Genomic DNA, 21,138 nt, shown 5'->3' with positions numbered 1-21,138 from the left:
TATATTTATTTGATATGATAGTAATATAATATTTATAAAAATAAACAAAAATTTATATTATCGAATTAAAATTTTAAATTTCGTATCATATTATATTATATTATACTGAATCAATAGTACATGTAGTAATGCTAGAATAAAAGGAGACAATCTAATAAATCAATTAAGTGGGATTTTAATTTCCCCCCTATAAAGTGAAAAAGAAAAGCTATAAAAGTTGTCTATGTATATGCAAACACCAAAAATTGAATTAATTAATGAACTAATTAATCACATTGCTGCTAATTAATTTATTCTAAATTCACACTTTGAACTTAATTACTTCTTTTGCAAAAGTAGAGTTTAGTTTAATTAGATGGTCTAATTCACGTTTCTTTCTTTTGAAGTCTAATTAAATAAGTTGATTAATAATAATTTATGTCACACTCAAACAATTAATTAGAGACTTTTACAATTAAGCAATCCATTTAGTCTAATACTAACATTTTCTATATTATATATCATGATAAATTATTAATCCATAATAAACGAAGTTTTTATTTAGTTTGATGCAAATTAAATATCAGGTGTGAATTGGATTATTATGTTAGCTAAGAAGAGAAAGAACGCTATATCTATGTATACAGATATTAAATTTTGAATATTTTTATCGAAATTTTTAATCTATTAATTCTTATGTGAAAATACTTTTTGAGTTTTAAAAGAGACGTGATTGAAGATTTCGAACGTACATGTTTTGATTTAGTCATGCCCATTAATTAGGTCATTATCAAGTAATATAATTAAGTATCCTTCAAAATTAAAAATATAATAAACCTCTAATTAGAGTTGAATATTAATCATGTTAGAATGATAGAACATCTTGATTATGACCTAGTTTTTTTATTTCTTAACAACTACTATTCAAATTTATTAAAGCGTTACTATTTTAGACAGAATGTATCATATAAAATTTATTTTTTCTATTAATTTTTGTGAATTTAATGAGAAAAAAAGTATTTGATTTAAAATGATGAACCATTAATCATATTATAGAAGTAGATATAAATTACTATCGCTATCGCTGACAAAAATTTTTATATAAATATTTATTTGTATATAATTGAATGAGTGTAAATAGTCGACGAAATTATTTTTTTTCCTAATATTTTGTGTGCTGCCTAAATTAAAATGTTTCTTTCAGCCGACATATAGCTTTAGCAATATAATTATGTGGACTCAGAAACTAATTAAACATGTGGTTAATTTATATATCTTAAGTGGAGCAATAATTTCTTCGTTCTAAAATAAGTGATGATTGAATAGGTATGAAATTAAAAAATATATATATAATTTCTTCATTTTGGAGGGCCACTTCGCGCAATTTTAGAAAGGTAAGATCGAGTTGATAAAATTCTCTCTAATTCTTTTTATTTATTTTTAGAAGAATGTAACACGTTGAATATTTTTATAATTAAAAATTATTTAAATGAGGATATAATTAAATTTAAGATTAAATAAGTTTGCATAATTGCTCAATTTCAAAGAGTATATTCAAGCAGAAAATTGATTAATTTTCTTTTGTTTTGAAACATATCGTTAGAAAGAAGAATATTTTTAAACTATTTGAATAGTTGAAGGACTTTTTGCTAACTTACAATGACGAAGAACTTTTTAGCGAAAGACGATACACAAATGACCTATTTTTAAATAATTTAATGATATTTTTGACTTTTTTTTATATACTTATGAGTTGAAATAAAAATTTTGTCGAAATTATACGTGTGAATTGAATCTTTCACAAATAGTATATCTTTACAGAATTTAATATAATTATGATAATATTTTTAATAAATCTGAATAACGTAAATCTATCTATATGTATGTATAATCACAACATTCACACGTTCCTAAAATAATATAAATGTGCTCTTGCAAGTGGAATGCATAAATCACCAATGAAACAAAGAAGAAGCTCTTTTGAACTTTGATTACCTTTTGATTTAAATTATGTGGTCTAAAGTTCTTTGGTGTAATTTTTTATTTCATTTTTAGTTATACTTTATCGGGGTTTAAATAAGGCGTGAATGAAAAATAATGAAAAAATAAAATATTTGAAATATTTGAAATATTTTTTCTAAAAAAAAAAAAAGTATCATACTATATAATTTTTCTCTCCTCATTTATATGTTGTTTTCAAAGGGAAAGTAAATATCGTGTAACTTGCTTTTGTTATTTGAGTTCGGTAAAATTTGATAATTTATATCAACACAATTTAGAATATTTTTTTCATTTTATATTGAAAGGAATTAATTCAATGACGGTAACAATAATAAGTGGATTAATTATTTTTTTTTAAAGAATGTACAAAAACTACATTTCTAATTTATTTACTTTCAACATAGTATGGTAACAATTTTTTTATGCATATTTATTCGATTTCTAAGTTAATAAAGTATAATAGATATTAGATAGAATAGTTAATATAAGCTAGTTGATCAAAATACTATTTTTATTTTAGCAAAACACTATCATTATTGAAAAGAAAAACTTTAATCTCCTTTTGAATATAGGTATATAAATTAAATCGTCAAATAATTCACGTTTTTTTTCTTTTTTTTGATAAAAAAAACTGTACTTTTGACGGACCAGCCCTTTTTTATTTGTTGCTTTGATAGAAGTATGTTACACTCAATAGATTGAAACTTTTCATGCACCAACCAAGCTATAGTTTGGCTATTTTTTTAAAAAAAGAATTGATATATTTTCATCAGAAGTATTTTTGGAGGATAATAATTTATATTTACATAATTAATTTGAATAATATTTTTATTAATATTAATCATTAATTTGATATTTGATCAAACTTTCAAAAGTGCTTTAAAAAAAAGTCTTTTCAAAATCTGGAAAATGACTTTTGTAACTATTCATATAGAAAAAAAAAACTAATAAACGTACACATCAAATAAAATAAACACTTTTAACTCGTGGGAAATTTAGCCAAACATGTCATTATTAGTTAGTTTTTTTGGCTCATCATTGAAATCGCGATTAAATTCGAATCGCGCAAGACAGGGCCCATTTAGAGATGACACTCTCAAAAGGATTTTCTCCATATGCCGGGTTCGAACTCGATATCTCTGATTAAGAATCATAACTACTTCTTTTGTCCAACAATAGTTGTCCAATATTGACTTGACACACCTCTTAAGAAACTATAAATAGAAGGATAATTTTATTAAATCACTTTTTGAATATAATAAATATAATGTCTTTAAAAAAGCAAAATAGGGAAATGACTATAATTAATAATAAAAATAAAATTATAAACTAACTGTAAAATAATTTATGAATTTCATAAAGTAGACAAATTTTGATGGACATCTATTTTTTAGTATAATGAACAAAATATTAGTGGACGGTAAGAGTAATTAATATCATTAATAACCTTTTAGTGCTATTGTGCCTAATAGTAACCTTTTTCTATAATCATTCACATTAATCAATAATTAATTAATTCTCTAATGTTTGTTTAAGCTTTAATTTCCTTTTTTGTAAGCAAGTTGCCACATGCAAATAGAAATCCAATTGCGTAAGCCACTTGCAAAAGCAAAGTAATCCGAAGTGACGGAATTAGAAATTTATTTAAAATATTATAATTAGATATAGAGATAAAATTTTATTTACGAATTTTGTAAAAATAGATTTCTACAGTATAAGTAATGATTTATTTATCAAGAATCAAATAACTTTCTTTTTCTATATCTCAAACTCATAAACTTCAATCAAATAAAAAATAGTTACATCGTCGAGTAGAATTCAACAATTTTTATATAACTAAAAGATATTATCCTAATCCAATTTGCACGATATAATTTTTCGATAAAAATATTAATTTAACTCCCTCCCTCCACCCCTACTCTACCACTTTGTCTAAACCCCCCACCCTACCCAAATATAAAATACACACACCCCCAAAAAAAACTATATATTATGAATAGCATAGTGAATCCCTTATAAGAGTTATTATAAACCAAAAAAAAAAAAAAAACTTAGAGAGAAAAAAAAAACCATGAAATGCAAAAAAAAGTCCAAAGTATTTCTAATTCCATATCCAGCACAAGGTCATGTAACACCAATGCTTAAATTAGCTTCATTGCTAGTTAATCATGGCATTAATCCAATAGTTATAATTCCAAATTTCATAAAAATTGACTCTAAAGATGTGAATATTTCCATCATGTCTATTTCAGATGGACTAGATCAAGATGGACTAACAACTTCTTCAGGTCGCGATTTTTTCGCGATAGAAAAGTCTATGGAAAATTACATGCCATGTCAGCTCGAAAATATAATTCGAGATCAACAAGAAGATGGAATTGTGTGTTTGATTGTTGATTTGCTTGCTTCATGGGCTATTGAAATTGCTAATAAGTGTGGTGTTCATGTTGCTGGATTTTGGCCAGCCATGCTAGCTACTTATAAATTGATTAATTCAATTCCAGAAATGTTACATGATGGAATCATCTCTGAAACAGGTAATGTTCATACTTTTTTTTTTTTCGAGTTTTGTTTCACACGATATCTGATATTCGCGTTTTCACGTATTAATTAGGAGTAATGTCGTGTAAAACCTGTTAAAAGAAGAAGCGCTTCCTCCAAGGAACTTTTTCAACTCAAACTTGAAACCTGTAGGTTAAATTTTAAGAGATCATATTTTTCCTATCACAAACTCCGTTTGATCTTTGTAGACATAATTTTATTTTTTTAATCATTTTTTTTACTCAGTAATTAATTCCTGCTTTAGAGCATCGACTAATTAATATTAATCGACGTAAAACTCAATGCATCTAATAAAACAAAATGAAATTTCATCCTATCACAATCAATAATCTATTCAAATATTATTATTTCTTTAATTGATCCTTCTTTATTTTTCTTGATCATTGTAATTTCTTAAAAACACAATCAGATTATTTAATAATAATTAATATACTATACTGTATATTATGACTTGCATAGTTTAATAAACTATTTTTACTAGATATTTTTTATTCAAATTTAAAAATATTTTTTGTGTATCGCTCATTACATAAATAAGTTAACCATTTCAAATGTATCATTTTTTAAAAAAATTATATGCATTAACCATTAGCTCCAATAAGTTATAAACCTCAGACTTGTTTTAATTGCGATTGATGTATAATGAGTATGATTAAAGGAGATGCTAATAGACGTGTGCTGAAGAACGTACACAATATTTTCCCCCAAACTTAAAATAATAGTATAAGAACATTTTATCATATTTTCGAATATTCATTGAATTAAATAATTATTCGAGTATCTAAATAAATTTTGTCATTAATCTGAATCAAGCAGGAGTACTATATTAATATTTTGATTGAGTAATATATTTAGCCCTTTAATGCAAGTAACTTGTAACAGAAATATGTAGTCAGATAATTTATGAATCCAAGAAGCTGATTTATATATGTGTCAATTGATTATTTGTTTAAATCTAATAAAAAACACAATTTGATTAATGAGCAATTAATTAAAGTAATTAAATCAAGGTCAACTATCTTATTCTAACATGATGTCATATTAAAGTCAACCATAAGAATTTTCATGATCAAATGATGTTTTTATTTATTTTTATTGAAGAATTAACTTATTTCATAAAGTTTCTATTTTTAATCTTTTTTTTTTATTTATTCAACTTGGAAATTGGCATGCATGATTAAAGGATATATGTGTTAATGTTCACATGCAATATCACCAATAATAACCATTATTTCAATTATTCTTAATTAAGAATAATTTTAAAATAATAATCAAAAGCGCACCGAAGAATGAATTTTTTTAAAAAATCTTCGAATAAACATGTAAAATTAATCTATAAACCGCTCATTTTACACTGTGTAACTATGTTGTCAAGGAAAAATATAAGATGACTTGTTCTTATTATTAAGTATTTGAACATATACAACAGAATTAATCGAATCCAGACGTTACAAGGTCCAAATTGAACCCTTTTTTTCATAATAAAAATTGTGTATGGTTTATATTTTATAACATTCTATATGACTAATTATAATTGACAATGTCACAGGTAGTCCATTACACAATGATCCAATATGCAACTTATTTGGTCAACCTACAATTAGACCACAAGATTTACCATGGCTTATTGGAAATCAAAGTGCAAGAATTTCAAGATTCAAGTTTTGGACAAGAACAATGGAGAGAACAAAAACCCTAAAGTGGTTATTAATAAACACTTTTCAAGAAGAATGTCACAATAATAAAGACCAAAATACAACAAATTTTAGCACACAAATACTCCCAATTGGGCCTTTGAACACTCATGTAACAATCAAGAGTTCAAGTTTTTGGGAGGAGGATTTAAGTTGCATGAATTGGCTAGATAAACAAGTTGTTCATTCAGTATTGTATATCTCTTTTGGGAGTTGGGTGAGTCCAATTGGTGAAGCAAAAGTGAATAGTTTGGCATTGGCACTTGAAGCAACAAAAAGGCCTTTCATTTGGGTGTTAGGCCCATTATGGAGACAAGGTTTACAAAAGGGCTATTTGGAGAGGATTTCAAAGCAAGGGAAAATTGTGTCATGGGCACCACAAATGGATGTGCTACAACATGAAGGCGTAGGGTGTTATCTGACGCACTGTGGATGGAACTCGACGATGGAAGCTATACAGTCTAAGAAACGACTGATGTGTTACCCGATCGCGGGTGATCAGTTTGTAAACTGCTTTTATATTGTTAAGAAATGGCGAATTGGGGTCAGGATTGACAGTTTTGGAGTGAAAGATTTGGAAAGAGGATTGAGAAAGGTCATGGAGGATGATGGAATGAGTGAGAGAATTGATAGGCTAAATGAGATGACAATGGGGAAAGTGGCTAGTTGTAAAGCTATGGATAACTTGACAACATTCCTTTCTAGTGTTAGGATGTGAAAATTTTATACCAAAACAATGTAATATATGCTTCATTTATACATGATTGATACACATTCACAATGTTTGAAAAAGTATTATATCACAAGAGTCTATTATATATACAATATTACCTTGTATTTTTTGCAAGAAATTATTTTCAAATATCAAACTCGTAACCTTTTGAACATATAACAATGACTTTACCAATTATGTTATGACTTCCCTTCATTTCATTGAACATTGAACACAAACAAATAAAATAATCAAATTGGATATAGTAAAAAAAAACTCATGTTGGAAGCGCAATCGACCCTATAAATAAGCCCTCTCGATAATACATAAATTTCAATTAGCCAAGCTCCATATTAAGAAATTTTTTTTTAAAAATGAACAAAGTCAACTAGCTAACATATATTAATTTACTCCCTCATCTATATGCAATTAACATTATTTAATTTGCCCATTATTAATTACAAAAAAAAAAAAAGTTTCCTATGATTTTTGATAATATATAGTTATATAATTAATGTATCATGTGCTTCTCATCTGACCCCAAAGATTGCTCTCTGATTTTTCCGTGATGTACGTGAGCAAGTAGCAATAGAGGAATTTATAATTCGTTTCATCCGTTGATTAGAGTTACGTAAATTAATAATATATAAATTAGTTATAAAAAATATTATATCTTATTTTATATTGATAATATCTAAATTAGTTCTATAAAATTTAATTGTTTATATTATTTTTTTTTAATTTCGTATAAAATTATATATAAATTCATACACAACTTAATAAAATATCATATTAATTTTATACATAATTCTAGTTAATTATCAAATAGAATATTACTTATGTATAGTATAATACACATATTATATTTCTTCTAATCAACCACCAAATGACCGTAGAAAAAAAAAACCATAGTAGTAATAAATTAAGAAAGCAATTGGCACCAAACTTTTTGTCTTTAGAAATTAAGTTGGTGTCTGACCAGCTTATCCACATATACCTTCATTAAATATTAAACATAATATATATGCGAAGGTGACGGATAAGATGAGAGAAGCAAGATTAAGATGATTTAGATATGTATAAAGGAGGTGTGTGAATTAACGCTTTAGTGAATAGCTGGTTGTAGAGGACACTCGAAGGGGTAGAGATAAGTCGAAAAAAATAGGGTAGTGGTGATTAAATAGGATATGCGCAACTTCATATTACCGATGACAAAGTTCTAGATAGGTAGGAATGGTTGTCGCGTATTAAGGTAGAAGGATAGTAATCGTAAAACTAGTCATACCCTTGTAGTTACGTTCTTGTTATTTGTGTGTTATTATTCTTTTCGTGTAGACTTTACACTGCTTTTCTTATTAATGACTATGCTTTCTTCATCTACTCGAGTTTGATACACTTAAGCCGATAGTCTTTCAGAAACAATCTCTCTATCTTCACGAGATAATGAAAATATATTATTATTATCATTATATAACGTATATAAAATTAAGATCCATTGAATTCGGACCATAATAGACGAAAATCTCTAATTCCAAGTTGAATACTAAAAATGAAAGGACACAATCAATCGATTTCCACCACCAATCTCTTTAAGCCCTTTTTTTCAAAGTTTATTATTTTAATGATTACTAAAGTATTAAAAAATAATTAATAAAGATAATCTTTTTAATCATAAAAGTTATATTTTGATATCTGCAAGATCACGTAGATAAAAAAAATAAATATATATTAATCCATTATTTGTGTTACTATTATCTATATTTCTTATATGATATAATATATATATTTGTTATTAATTTACGAAGTTATTTATCTTGCTTACATATCATATACTTATACAATTATAATTAACTAAGTTATCTTCGAGCTAAAGATTGAGAAATTAATTAGCCCTTAATATCTTTTTATTTGGAATTGAAGTAACTTGAGCTTTTACAAAAGTTGAAATATAATTCTTATTTTCAAATTGTTTAATAAGTATATATTTTTTAAGTTTATTTACGTATTTTGTAAAAAAATTAAAACAATACAAGTCAAAATAAGTTTAAAAATTATAAATTAGTAAAAACACTAAATTACGAATTTCACGATAAATTAATATTGCACGATATATTAAAAATGATTGTTATTATGACTCGTTTGATACGAAAGATGAGATAAATAACGAGATTTTATGTGATTAATCATCACACCTTTTATTTGATAATCACATTGAAATACTGATAAAGTTACAAACGGCACAATGTGAAACTCATTAATAGGTGTGACGCTCTTGAACATATCGAATTTTCTCTATACACACGAAACTAAAATTCGAAAACTTTAGCTTTAATTAAGGATAAAAATAATCTCACCGATGCACCGCGATTGAAACAAAGAGGAAGTCTCCAGTCTCTTTCTTCCCTTTACTTTCACACACGCATTTAACCAAACACGTAATGTGCATATTCACGCTATGTCTTTTCTCTCCGTATTTCTTCGAAACCCCTAAAAACCTCTGCTTTTTTCTTTCATTTTTAGCAAATTTGAGGGTTTTTTTCTCTTTGATTCGGTGAAAGATTCAATCTTTCTCCTTATCTGGGTCGGTGAACATATGGTTACGTTTGTTGTAATTTTTTTTTCAATTTATTTTGTGTGATTTTTGTTAAATTGTTATGGAGAGATCCGATTGCAAAGATTTCATGGACTTGTCTAACTCTTCCAGCTCCATCTCAGGTCAGCTCACTGCATTTTTTCCATTCTTTAATGGGTTTTTTTCAATAGATGATTCAGCTGTGTTTTTTTTTAGATGTGACCCAAGTTTTATTCTTGAATTGTGTTTATTTTTTTTTTGTTTAAATTGGGTTGAAGTTTATTTATGAGATTTGTTTAGCTAATTGATTAGCTTGAGATTAAGGCAAAGTTGCTATTTTTTTTTTGTTGTTATTTTTGGGGGTTGATTATGCTTTTGCTTGAATTTTGTTTGAGTTACTGTTTTATTCCTATCTGGGTTTCAGCTAGTTCATTTATTAAGTGAGGCTTTTGTTTGTTAAATGGGATAAGATAAGAGGAAACTTATATAGAGGATTTATATAGAGATCCAACTGCATTCTTGAAGTTTGTGGGGAATGAGCTGAATGTAAATAGGAGATTCATATAGGGAAGAGTAACCGATTTGGCTCTGCTTGGATTTTATTTTGAGTTACTGTTTGTATTATATGGGTTTCAGCTAGTTCGTTTCTTAAGTGGAAAGTGGGAGTTTAAAATGGGTATAGATATAGAGGAGATTCATAAAGAGACCTAACTAGTTCATCCTTAAATTGTGTGTCTTTTGGTTGAATTTAGTGGAGAATGAGCTGAATGAATAAAGAAGATTCATATAGCAAATGGATTAGTTTGAGACTAAGGCGTTGCTATTTTTATCCTCTTGTTTTTCTTTTCAGGCATGATGCTCTACGGGATGGATATAGATGATTCAACTATTTCATTTCATAAGTGGGTTTTTTTTAGATGAGTCAGAATTTATGGAATATATATAGAGGATTCAGATAGCGTCTCAACTAGTTCATTTTTCAATTTTGCGTTTTCTTTGGTTGAAATTTGTTAGATTGAGAGGAATGCATATAGAAGATCTTTATAGCAGCCTGATTAGTTTGAGGTTAAGGCATAGCTGCTATTGTTGTTCGCTTGTTTTTCTTTCTGTCTTGATGATCTTATACTGTTTGATTCTATCCGTGTTTCGGTTGAAGAGTCCCACATCATTCGGTGAAAGGATGGTTTGAGCAATCCTCAACTCTTGAGCTAGCTAGGTTTTAGGGTTTGAGTTCGGTTCATGGTCAATTTTCTTTACAGTTTCCTGTGTTACATTTGAAAGAAAATCCGTGCTTGTTTTTTGATGTGGAAAGGGTGTATAAATTTTGACTTTTTCCCTTTGGTTTAGCAGATAATGCTCTCTTCGATGCATCACAATATGCATTTTTTGGTCGAGATATAGGAGAGGAAGTTGAATTGGGTGGTCTAGAGGAAGAAGGAAACAATTGTGTTCCCGCGGTGGATGGTGGATTTGGTGATGTCGATACACATGAGTACCATTTGTTTGAAAAAGATGAGGTACGTTCTTTTGTTACTCTTTTTTGGATTTGAAATGAAATGTTTGCCTAATGACGGTTTGATTTTTGATGAGAAGTGCGGTCATGCCACTATTGGACAACGACATTCGTTTTTTAATCTTTATTTGACCCACTTTCTTCTCTAGTTCTCTTCTTGCTCAGGAGTTTGATATCACTCTCATTAAGTTGCATTTAGCTTATGTCTGATCCCTGAATTTGTGCCTTTAGTGGTTTGAGCATGCTGTATTTTTTATTACTTTCATAAACTGTTGACGTATTCCTTCTCAAAAATAAACTGTTGACGTGTTGTACTTTTCTTTGTAGTTATACCTCTTTTGCTGCCTATACTAATATACTGCTTTATTTTCAGGGATCAGCTTTGGGGTCTTTATCTGACATAGATGATCTGGCAACTACATTTTCAAAGGTTTGATCACAGTGTACCTTCTTAAGCGCTGTTCATTATAATACCTGTTTATGCTATTTTCTTTTATCTGTTCTTGATTCTGAGTAGAAATCCGGTTAATTTGCTCATATGTTGTTTGTTGAGATCTCTAAGGGGTCGTTTGGTATCAGCAATAAGGATAAAAACCTGGGATTATTTTATCCCGAATAACTTGCTTGCAAGTCAAACAACTTACTAGTAACTAGTAAGGGTGTTGTAATTGTGGCTTTTGAATTTTATTGTAGAATCTTCTCTATAGAAATGTGAAGCGATTCTGTGCTATCAATCTGACTAGTTTCCTGTCTTTGAAGGGGATAATGATTGATTGTTGCAAAATATTGAACTTGAGGCGTAGGTGAAGAGAAACAGAGCTTTTTATGCATATGTACTTGGAACTAATAATTTTCTTTTTCTGATTTACATAGTCTTCTAGTACTCTGAATGGCACTAAAAGGAAAGGCTGTCTCAAATGTACTTGATCATTAATATCTTAAAATATCTTAAAATTTGAAGATCCCGATTTTGCATGGCACGCGTGTTCGATTTACCTTACGATCTTTTCTGCACATTACGAAGTCAAGTATGCTATAATGGTCTCAATGGTGCGACCTAACATATTATTTTTTAAAGCTTATGTATTTTTTTTTCTTTTCTCCAGTTGAACAGAAATGTCGCAGGACCTAGGCATCCAGGAATTATTGGTGATCGTGGATCAGGATCGTTTTCGAGGGAAAGTAAGTGCAAATGTGGTTTCATCTTTGAGTCAATATCTGATATTACTATTTTATATTGAAAAAAAATCTCTTGGGATATCTGTATGAAATTCACTATTTTCTTGTTAATTGTATCTGATGCTACTTTGTAATAGAAATTATATTCCCTTAAACAGTATCTTCTCTCCTGCATATTTGGCCACTAGTCCAAGTTCTGTAAATTTCTGAAATATCATTAAGTTTCTCTTTCTTTGTTATCTGCAAAGTCTTTTTTTCTTGTCTTGATTATGTATTTATTTGTTCGTCTTGCATATTACTTTACATTGGCGACTTGTATACAACAAAATGTAATAGGATCTAAGTTTGGGACTTCTACACATTTGTACTCCTTTTCTCTGCATGTGTGTGTAACATGTGTTTATGTCTCTGCGTTGTTGTTTATCAAATGGTTGTGTTGAGAATTAAGTGGGAATACAAAAAGTTATTGACTTATGCTGAAATCATCTCCTTATCATCTTTCGTCTTTATAAAAGGAAAACTGTGAGACTATCTAGGAAAAATTGGATTGCCTTTGTAACATATATGCCAGATTAGATCTATTGTTAATGATTGTCATTCTAATGATGAGTTCCCATGTAGCTCTCTTTGATTGACCGAAATTGTTTGCAGGTTCATTGGCAGCTGAATGGGCAAAGGAAACTGATTTTCCTGATTGTTTTGATCAGCATTTGTCTGACACTGAATGTTACCAGGATAGCAAAAGATGGTCTTCTCAGTCTCATTTATCTCCTCTGCATCTGTCAGAGTCAAAACCGTTGTATAGAACATCCTCAAATCCTGAGCAACCACAACAACTTCAGCGCTTCTCAAGCGAACCCATTTTAGTGGCGAAGTCATCTTTCACTTCTCTCCCTCCTCCGGCTGGCAGATCTCTACAAGCCTCACCATACAGTTTATCACATCATCAAAGCATGCCATCTCTTGCTGCTGGACCTCACTCTCACTATTCAAATGCCAATCTCTCTACTTTGTCAAATTCTAATATCCATTTACCAGGCTTGTCTCATGGGCTTCATTATGGTGGAAACATGCCACAATGGACACTTCCCAGTCTTTCTCTCGATACCCGTCTACAAAATCACTGGACTAGTCATGCGAGTCTCAGCCATGGGGATCATTCTAGACTATTAAATAGTTTATCTCCACATCAATTTCCTCGGAATGGTTTGTTATCTCCTCTGTTAATCTCTTCCCAGCAACTGCAGCAGCAAAGATTGCATCATTCAGTTCAACCATCTTTAGCTCATTTTTCTGCACTGCCTTCCCAGTTTAATTCCTTTCCTTCTCCTGCCCACCTGGGTAAGCATGGATTGGATGATTTTAGAGATTCAAAATCTAAGTCATCACATAAAGGTAGACAGAATGTGCGCTTTTCTAAACTAAGCTCTGAAGGCAGTAGCCAAAAAAGTGAGAATAATGTTCCCAAGTTCAGATCTAAGTACATGACTGGTGATGAAATAGAGAGCATCCTGAAAATGCAGCATCCTGCAACACATTGCAATGATCCATATGCGGACGACTATTATTACCAAGCTCGCCTTGCAAAGAAAGCAGCTGAGTCGAGGTCAAAACATCGTTTTTGTCCAAACAAGGAGCAACCTTCACGATCACGCAACAGTACAGACTCACAGCCTCACCTCCATGTTGATGCTAAGGGGCAAATTTCATTTTCTTTCATCCGCAGGCCTCGTCCTCTTCTTGAGTATGATCCACCAGGATTTGTATGTAATGGCAGTGGTGATCAGAAGATATCTGAGAAATCTTTGGAGCAGGAACCAATGTTTGCTGCTAGAATTACAGTAGAGGATGGTTTTTATCTTCTCCTTGAGGTTGATGACATCAATAGGCTACTTCATTTTAGTCAGCCGCAAGATGGTGGTGTTCAGCTGAAGCGGAAGCGGCAGATTCTGTTGGAAGGCATGGCTGCCTCACTTCAGCTTGTTGATCCGCTTGGAAAAAGTGGCAGTTCAGTTGGGCTGACCCCTAAAGATGACATTGTGTTCTTATGGTTGGTGTCTCTTCCAAAAGGCCGGAAACTCATTTCAAGGTATCTTCAGCTTCTTGTACCTGGCAGTGAACTTGTAAGAATAGTTTGCATGGCAATTTTTCGCCATTTAAGGTTTTTGTTTGGCGGCTTTCCACCTGATCTAGAAGCTGCTGAGACTGTCACTGCACTTGCAAAAACTGTCTCTGCATGTACAAGTCGCATGGACCTTAATTTGCTTAGTGCTTGTCTAGCTGCTGTTGTTTGTTCCTCAGAGCAGCCACCTCTTCGCCCTCTTGGAAGCCCTGCTGGAGATGGAGCCTCTGTTATTCTTAAATCTGTTCTTGAAAGGGCAACTCATCTCTTGACTGATCCTCAGACTGTTAGCGGCTTGAGCATGCCTAACCCTGCCCTTTGGCAGGCATCTTTTGATGCCTTCTTTGGTTTACTTACTAAGTATTGTTTGAGTAAGTATGACTCTATAATGCAATCGCTCATGTCACCAGCCCAGTCAAACACAGAACTGATTGGTTCAGAAGCTGCAAGAGCTGTAAGCAGAGAAATGCCAGTCGAACTCTTACGTGCTAGTCTCCCACACACGAATGAACACCAGAGGAAGCTGTTGTTGAATTTTGCTCAGAGGTCCATGCCTGTAACTGGATTCAATGCTCATGGTGTAAGCAGTGGACAAATAAATCCTGAATCTGTAAGCTGTTAGTGGAGATGCTAAGATGCCACAACTGCCTATAGTTCTCAAGATCACCATCTGGCTGCTTTTTTCAGAACACAACGTCGTGCTTTACCTCCATGCCAGTAGAAATGTTGAAGGCTAGAAGCAAGGGTATGTGGGGCTTCATTTTAATGCATAAAGCTCCTTCTTCCTCTTCTAACTTGTGTTTCTTTTTCCTTTCTCCCTGCCTTTTCCTTCTCCTTCCTTCCCTTTCAACTTTTCTTCATCTTTTTTGTTCTTCCTCGTACAAGTCTCATCTTACGTAACTGTGTATAATGTTAGAAAGCGATGGGGTTATTGGTCGCTCCTTTTAGTGCTTCTCATCCAAAGAGCTTATTTTTCAATGCTCTTCTGTAAACTTGGAGTAAAGCTGGAAAGATAGGATGTACAGGCCATTTCCTACTTGGCTATCTCCCCTCTCTTTATCGGGGAAGAAGGTGTTCGTTCACCTGAAGTGAACGTTGGCTCATAGGACTCAATGGTTCAACTCTGCAGGTTTGATAGGAGGATACATTTGCTAGACTTGAAACTTTTAACATGGATGATAACTGTAACAGTAATTACATGCTCTTGTTCATGACTATTATTTTACTGTAACATTTCCCTTTATTGTTTACCAAGTTGATTTGAACTTTGTCATCCCCTGTCAATGGTTCAGGTATATGCCACTGAACATTATAGCTTTTACCAGTGTTAGCATGTCTTGTTAAGTGCTGGATTTTTCCCAGCCAATCGAAATCGATAGTTTATGTATGTTAGAGCAGTGTTTTTTTTGCTACTTAGCAATTTATCATATATCATATATTACTATTACTTCAAGTTAGGGGGCAAAGGACATAAATCGCATACTATTAGTTAATAATTATAGAAATTTCTCAAATTGATACAATAATATAAGCGCTGCAACATTAATTTTTTGTTCGAGATATATTAATTGTTATGTAATATACATTACATTTTATACGTGATATATTAATCTGATACGCGAGATACATTAATCTGATGTGTAAGATACGTTAATCTGATGCGTGAAAATGAAAAATTTTGAAGATTTGTAAAACTAACCGGGGATAATGGTAATAAGAGTATTTAAAGTTGAAATGTGTAAGAAAGGAGTGAGTCTTTCATTTTATATTCTCTTGTGACTTTCACCATTTTTACTTTTTTTAAAAAAAAATAAAATAATTGTAAGACTTATTTTTTTAAAAAAGGAGTTAATTGTACATGCCCTCATTTTATGTCAACTGTAATAAAGATAATAGTCATACAACAATTCAATTCCCAGAAGACCAGGACTCCATTATGATAATTCAATGTTGTAAAATAACTAATATTCCCTTATTTTGAGGCTTTAGATCTATTTTTGCACCATTTATTCATCATCATTTCTCTTTTTTTCTTCTTGTTTTCTTTAATTTATATTTATAAATTTTGTTCAATCACTTCTCTTGTTTATTATTATCATTTCTTTCTGGTAATTAATATTCTTTGTTCCCTATTGAAGTTATATTATGTATTTAGAATAATTTAGCTTTAGATTTCTCATTTTACTATGTCCCTACAATTACCTCTAGTTTGTTTTAGATCATAAATTTCGAAGGTTTGTTCGTTCTTTCTTAAAATGCATGTCCGATCAAAGTGTATCGTGTAAAATATGATAAAGGTAGTACTACGTAAAACTTACTCATACTCTATGTTTACACCAGATGAATAAATGCAATATAAGTGTTTTTCATATATACATTCATTCCCGCTTTAATTTTTAACCGTAAGGTTAATTTGCTTAGTTTGATATAAATATCGAGTCAGAATAAGTATTAGTGTAATGTGGAAGAACTATCATTTATAGTTTGATTCAAATGGATATAAGATGAATCACTTCAATTTCTCAGCTAAAAATCATGAAGTTTGAAGTGAAAAAAATAGGGAAAAAGGACAGATATACCCTCGAACTATCGTAAATGGTATGTAAATACCCTCCGTCATACTTTCAGGACATTGTTGCCCCTGCCGTCCAAAACTAGATCATATATACCCTTTATACTAACAGATATACATACTTTCAGGATATTGTTGCCCCTGCCGTCCAAAACTAGATCATATATACTCTTTATACTAACAGACATACACGTGTCACAATTTTATCCATCGATTTATCAACGGATAAGATTGCGCCATGTGTTTCTATTTAGTCTTTGGTTAGAGTGAAGAGCATATATGCTCTAGTTTTTGAATGGCAGGAGCACGAATGTCTCAAAAGTATGACGAAGGGTATCTGTATACCATTTACGATTGTTTAGGGGTATATTTGTCCTTTTTCCCGAAAAAATATTCGAGGAATGCTAAAGGCTTTTACGCGTTTTTTCGTTTTTCAGGCATGGATTTATTGGTGGTGTCCAAGAGAAGGAACAATATTACTAGAAAACTGCTCTTGGCTGCTGGCATTACTGCAATTTGTTTTCTTATATTCAGAACATCACCTGGTTTTAGTAGTTTCATGAAGGTTAGATGTCGTTTAAACATATAGTCATCTCATCTAAAAGCTTAAGCTGATAGAGGGAACGTTAACGCACTTCTATTTACTTAGTGATATCAAAACTATATTTTGCGGAAGCAGGCCTAGTTCAAGCATACAGTTTTTTCTTATCCAAATGTTTTACCTTTTTTCGTTTTGATAATGATTGCGATGAGTCTAATAGTCGTTTTTTCATTTGAAATTTTCAGTTTGCTCAGCGCGAACCTGGTGTAACTCATGTCTTAGTTACTGGAGGAGCTGGCTTTATAGGTTCTCATGCTACTGTTCGACTCCTAAAGGATTCATACCGCGTAACTATAGTGGTAAGTTACTTATTCCTCCTTCACGAATCAAGTTTTGAATTGTGCATAATAATCTCGGGATTCTTTTGAACAGGACAACCTTTCGCGTGGAAACATGGGCGCTGTAAAAGTTCTTCAAGAATTGTTTCCTGAGCCAGGACGACTTCAGTTTATTTATGCAGATTTAGGAGATGCAGTAGCTGTATCCATAACGTTTTCTTTTGATCTTTCCGCGTTTATATATCTTGATCACTTCACATCATCCCTCTTTTACTGATCTAATTCAGAGGCGGAGTCAGGATTTGAAGTTTATGGTCTAAACCTTTCGTTGAGCAACCATAGCTCGATTGAGTTACTGATTCACAATTAAATATAGGCTGGCGTTTTCGTCCTTAACCAGTAACTCAGGTTAACAAGATATTTAAACGAAATGCATTCGATGCTGTGATGCATTTTGCAGCTGTTGCATATGTTGGTGAAAGTACACAAGAGCCTCTCAGGTACTCACCAAAATTCCGCAGCTATAACTCATATCGACTGTATAAAATCGTTCAGTTTGATGCATTTTATACTTCCACCAAAAATAATGATTTCATTCACCGTAGCTCGGACTCTTCAAAAATGTCAACAGGTGCACTTTTTGAGGATCTAACACGGTTTCTGGAGAGTCTGAGCAACGTATATTTCATTTCAAGAATAATATTCTCGAGTATTTTGCAGGTATTATCACAACATCACATCGAATACATTGCTACTAGTTAAGGCAATGGCAACATATGGTGTAAAGACACTAATCTATTCGAGTACCTGTGCTACGTATGGAGAGCCCGAGAAAATGCCTATTACAGAAGAAACCCCGCAAGTTAGTAACTGCATTACAGTTACTCATTAAGCAATTTACGCTAAATTGATTCTCGATATAGTAGTTTATGTGTCTGTTAAGAACACTTCCTTTGGTGTTAACTTGGAACCATTCTAGTTTTTCCGGTGTACTGACTTAACTTTCGAACAATCAGGCACCGATAAATCCAAATGGAAAAGCTAAGAAAATGGCTGAAGATATCATACTGGACTTCTCAAAAACTTCTGATATTGCTGTCATGATATTAAGGTAATTTGTGCTATAAATATTTTGCTGCGGGATTTAAGTTATATATACTGACAGTATAGAATTTTCACACTATTGATACAATTTAACTTGTTATAACAGATTCTCAGTCTGTTTCTCAAAGACTTGATATAAAGGTTTACCTTACTGTTATTCGTTGCTATTTTAAGAAAGCTATATATATACTGTCAGTGCACATAGCTTAAACGTCGTATTCTAGAAAAGAAGTTTGTTTGGTTTCCAATTTCTTACGATTCTCGAATCAAATAATTCAGGTATTTCAATGTAATTGGATCAGACCCTGAAGGAAAGCTAGGAGAAGCTCCTCGACCTGAATTGCGTGAGCAAGGACGAATATCTGGTGCCTGTTTTGATGCAGCCAGGGGAATAATTCCAGGGCTGAAGGTTAGAATATACTACGAGTTTAACTTCCACACGCTACACTGACGATTTTCTTCACTATCAAGTCTCCCCTAAGATAATAACGAGTAAATAACCTGGAAAATAAGACAGGTTACCTGCTACAGTCGATTAAAATACATTGATAGTGCAAAAAATTCATTACATTGTCAAATGCATATCACGAATCTACGAGTGCACCAAAATGCTGGCTGGGGTGCATGTCGGATCCTTCGAAAGTAGTAGTGCATTTTTTAAGGATCTGACATAGGCGTGACAACATTTTCAGAAAGTCCGAGCAACATACCTTAGCTTAATATGTACCAATGTATTCTTTTCATTTATACTGTGAATTAACTACAGATAAGAGGAGTAGATTACAGCACACCTGATGGAACATGTATACGAGACTACATCGATGTGACTGACCTAATCGATGCTCATGTTAAAGCGTTAGAGCACGCAAGACCTAGTAAAGTTGGTATCTACAACGTCGGAACAGGAAGAGGTTTGCTTTCCTTTGCTTTCTCTGTTTCTAAGTTGAAGAAAAAGAATCACTTCACATTTGTATGATGCTTGTTGTTACTACTACAGGCAGTTCAGTGAAGCAATTCGTCGAAGCTTGTAAAAGAGCTACAGGAGTTAACATAAAGGTTGAATACCTCACTCGACGTCCTGGAGATTATGCTGAAGTATACAGTGATCCTTCTAAAATTAGACACGAATTGAATTGGATCGCGAGATACACGCTTGAAGAGAGCTTAGCAATAGCATGGAGATGGCAAAAGGCACATAGAAATGGTTACAACTAAAAGTAGATAAGTTAAAGATTTGAACTCATGAATTTCTTTTTTAAGTTTTGAATAGATAACATTATACCTCTAGCATACTCAGTGACGGAGCCAGGATATTCGTCAGGACATTCTTAACCATATATATATATACCCCTCGCGATAACCTGGCTCCGCCAACGCCTATGGGAGGTGCAATGGCATTGGAAATTCATTTTGTGTTGTCAACAATGTTATCATAGTTGATAGTTTGCTAGGTTTATAACTGCAAAATCTTGTTGATTGTCATAAGATGTATTCCTTACATTTCATATTAGTTGTTCATTTTTTCTTCTGTACGTCCTTTAAGTAATCATAAATGAAAAAGGATAGTTTTGTAATTTGATCTCATTTTATATTTATATTTTTTAATTTTGGGTGTGCACAGGATAAATACGTTTAAACTTGTATAAAGTTGAACAAGTAGACATATATAAAACTAAAGTAATATTAATTGGGCGTAATAAATAAATGTGCTCTTTAATTAACTTGATCTCATTTCATATTTATATGCTCCAACTCTGGGTTGCACAAGTAGATAGACTTAAACTTGTACAAAATTGAATAAGTAGACGCACGAATCTTACGTGGCATAATACATATAAAATGCCACGTAGAAAGCTATTATCACGTAGAATACCACATAAGATGTGTGTATCTATTTGTTAAAATAAAAGATTTGGATTTAAAATGGAGAGCCTCTTGGCAAGAAATGTGTTGCCCTCTTTCAATCAATCACGAAGTTAAAATTTTCACCAGAGAAGCTCAAAATATAAGGAAGTAAATATACGAAGGAGATTCGATATCTATAATTTATACAAGAAAAAAAATATGAACTTCTTATATAAAGTATAATTTCTCGACGTAGAGGATTCAGATAAACCTTTAGCTCCGTCTTTATATTTTGGTGAATCTATTCAAAACGAATCTAAACTTAGTCGTCAAAGTAAATTTCAAATACGGAATACTTAAAAATATTTTTTATATTAACAGAGAGCTGAAAAAATTATGGAGAA

The 21,138-nt window shown here is 31.5% G+C and overlaps 3 protein-coding genes across 5 annotated transcripts; all 3 read left to right on the top strand.

Annotated features, from left to right (window-relative positions):
* Positions 1 to 3,940: 3,940 nt before the first annotated feature.
* LOC101260901 (UDP-glycosyltransferase 82A1) lies at positions 3,941 to 7,028 on the top strand. The gene is given in 4 exon segments (XM_004251510.5): positions 3,941 to 4,517; positions 6,092 to 6,534; positions 6,537 to 6,584; positions 6,586 to 7,028. Coding segments are annotated over 4 exon segments (1,326 nt in total). The 5' UTR covers positions 3,941 to 4,051; the 3' UTR covers positions 6,955 to 7,028.
* Positions 7,029 to 9,133: 2,105 nt separating this feature from the next.
* LOC101260608 (protein PAT1 homolog 2) lies at positions 9,134 to 15,726 on the top strand. 2 transcript variants are annotated; one of them, XM_010315387.4, is made up of 5 exons: positions 9,134 to 9,663; positions 10,868 to 11,037; positions 11,407 to 11,463; positions 12,140 to 12,215; positions 12,864 to 15,726. In XM_010315387.4, exons 1-5 carry the CDS (start codon positions 9,603 to 9,605, stop codon positions 14,954 to 14,956), a joined length of 2,457 nt encoding a protein of 818 aa, XP_010313689.1. In that variant the 5' UTR covers positions 9,134 to 9,602; the 3' UTR covers positions 14,957 to 15,726. The 2 variants fall into 2 exon arrangements, with proteins under 2 accessions (XP_010313689.1, XP_004251557.1); XM_004251509.5 differs by having other exon boundaries at positions 9,193 to 9,663; positions 10,871 to 11,037.
* LOC101260513 (UDP-arabinose 4-epimerase 1-like) lies at positions 15,046 to 20,463 on the top strand. Of its 2 annotated transcripts, none has more exons than XM_019211444.3 (10): positions 15,046 to 15,079; positions 17,344 to 17,471; positions 17,693 to 17,806; positions 17,880 to 17,987; positions 18,194 to 18,285; positions 18,506 to 18,647; positions 18,802 to 18,896; positions 19,169 to 19,298; positions 19,656 to 19,800; positions 19,887 to 20,463. In XM_019211444.3, the coding sequence occupies exons 1-10, from the start codon at positions 15,046 to 15,048 to the stop codon at positions 20,102 to 20,104; spliced, it is 1,206 nt and encodes a 401-aa protein (XP_019066989.3). In that variant the 3' UTR covers positions 20,105 to 20,463. The 2 variants fall into 2 exon arrangements, with proteins under 2 accessions (XP_019066989.3, XP_069148471.1); XM_069292370.1 differs by lacking the exon at positions 15,046 to 15,079 and adding an exon at positions 16,373 to 16,442.
* Positions 20,464 to 21,138: the final 675 nt, after the last annotated feature.

This window comes from Solanum lycopersicum, chromosome 12 (genome assembly GCF_036512215.1).
Source record: "Solanum lycopersicum chromosome 12, SLM_r2.1".
In the NCBI taxonomy this organism is placed as follows: Eukaryota; Viridiplantae; Streptophyta; class Magnoliopsida; order Solanales; family Solanaceae; genus Solanum; species Solanum lycopersicum.
The sequence above is the reverse complement of the archived record's forward strand: the minus strand, read 5'-3'. Positions and strand labels throughout refer to the sequence as shown.

What these genes read in the sequence shown, in the direction of transcription:
- LOC101260608 (XM_010315387.4), top strand. Translation starts at nt 9,603, where the DNA reads ATGGAGAGATCCGATTGCAAAGATTTCATGGACTTGTCTAACTCTTCC. An exon ending in CTCTTCCAGCTCCATCTCAG is followed by an intron (nt 9,664 to 10,867) that starts GTCAGCTCACTG and finishes CCTTTGGTTTAG; the next exon opens with CAGATAATGCTCTCTTCGAT. An exon ending in TGGCAACTACATTTTCAAAG is followed by an intron (nt 11,464 to 12,139) that starts GTTTGATCACAG and finishes TCTTTTCTCCAG; the next exon opens with TTGAACAGAAATGTCGCAGG.
- LOC101260513 (XM_019211444.3), top strand. Translation starts at nt 15,046, where the DNA reads ATGCCAGTAGAAATGTTGAAGGCTAGAAGCAAGG. An exon ending in CATACCGCGTAACTATAGTG is followed by an intron (nt 17,807 to 17,879) that starts GTAAGTTACTTA and finishes TCTTTTGAACAG; the next exon opens with GACAACCTTTCGCGTGGAAA. An exon ending in ATTGCTGTCATGATATTAAG is followed by an intron (nt 18,897 to 19,168) that starts GTAATTTGTGCT and finishes CAAATAATTCAG; the next exon opens with GTATTTCAATGTAATTGGAT.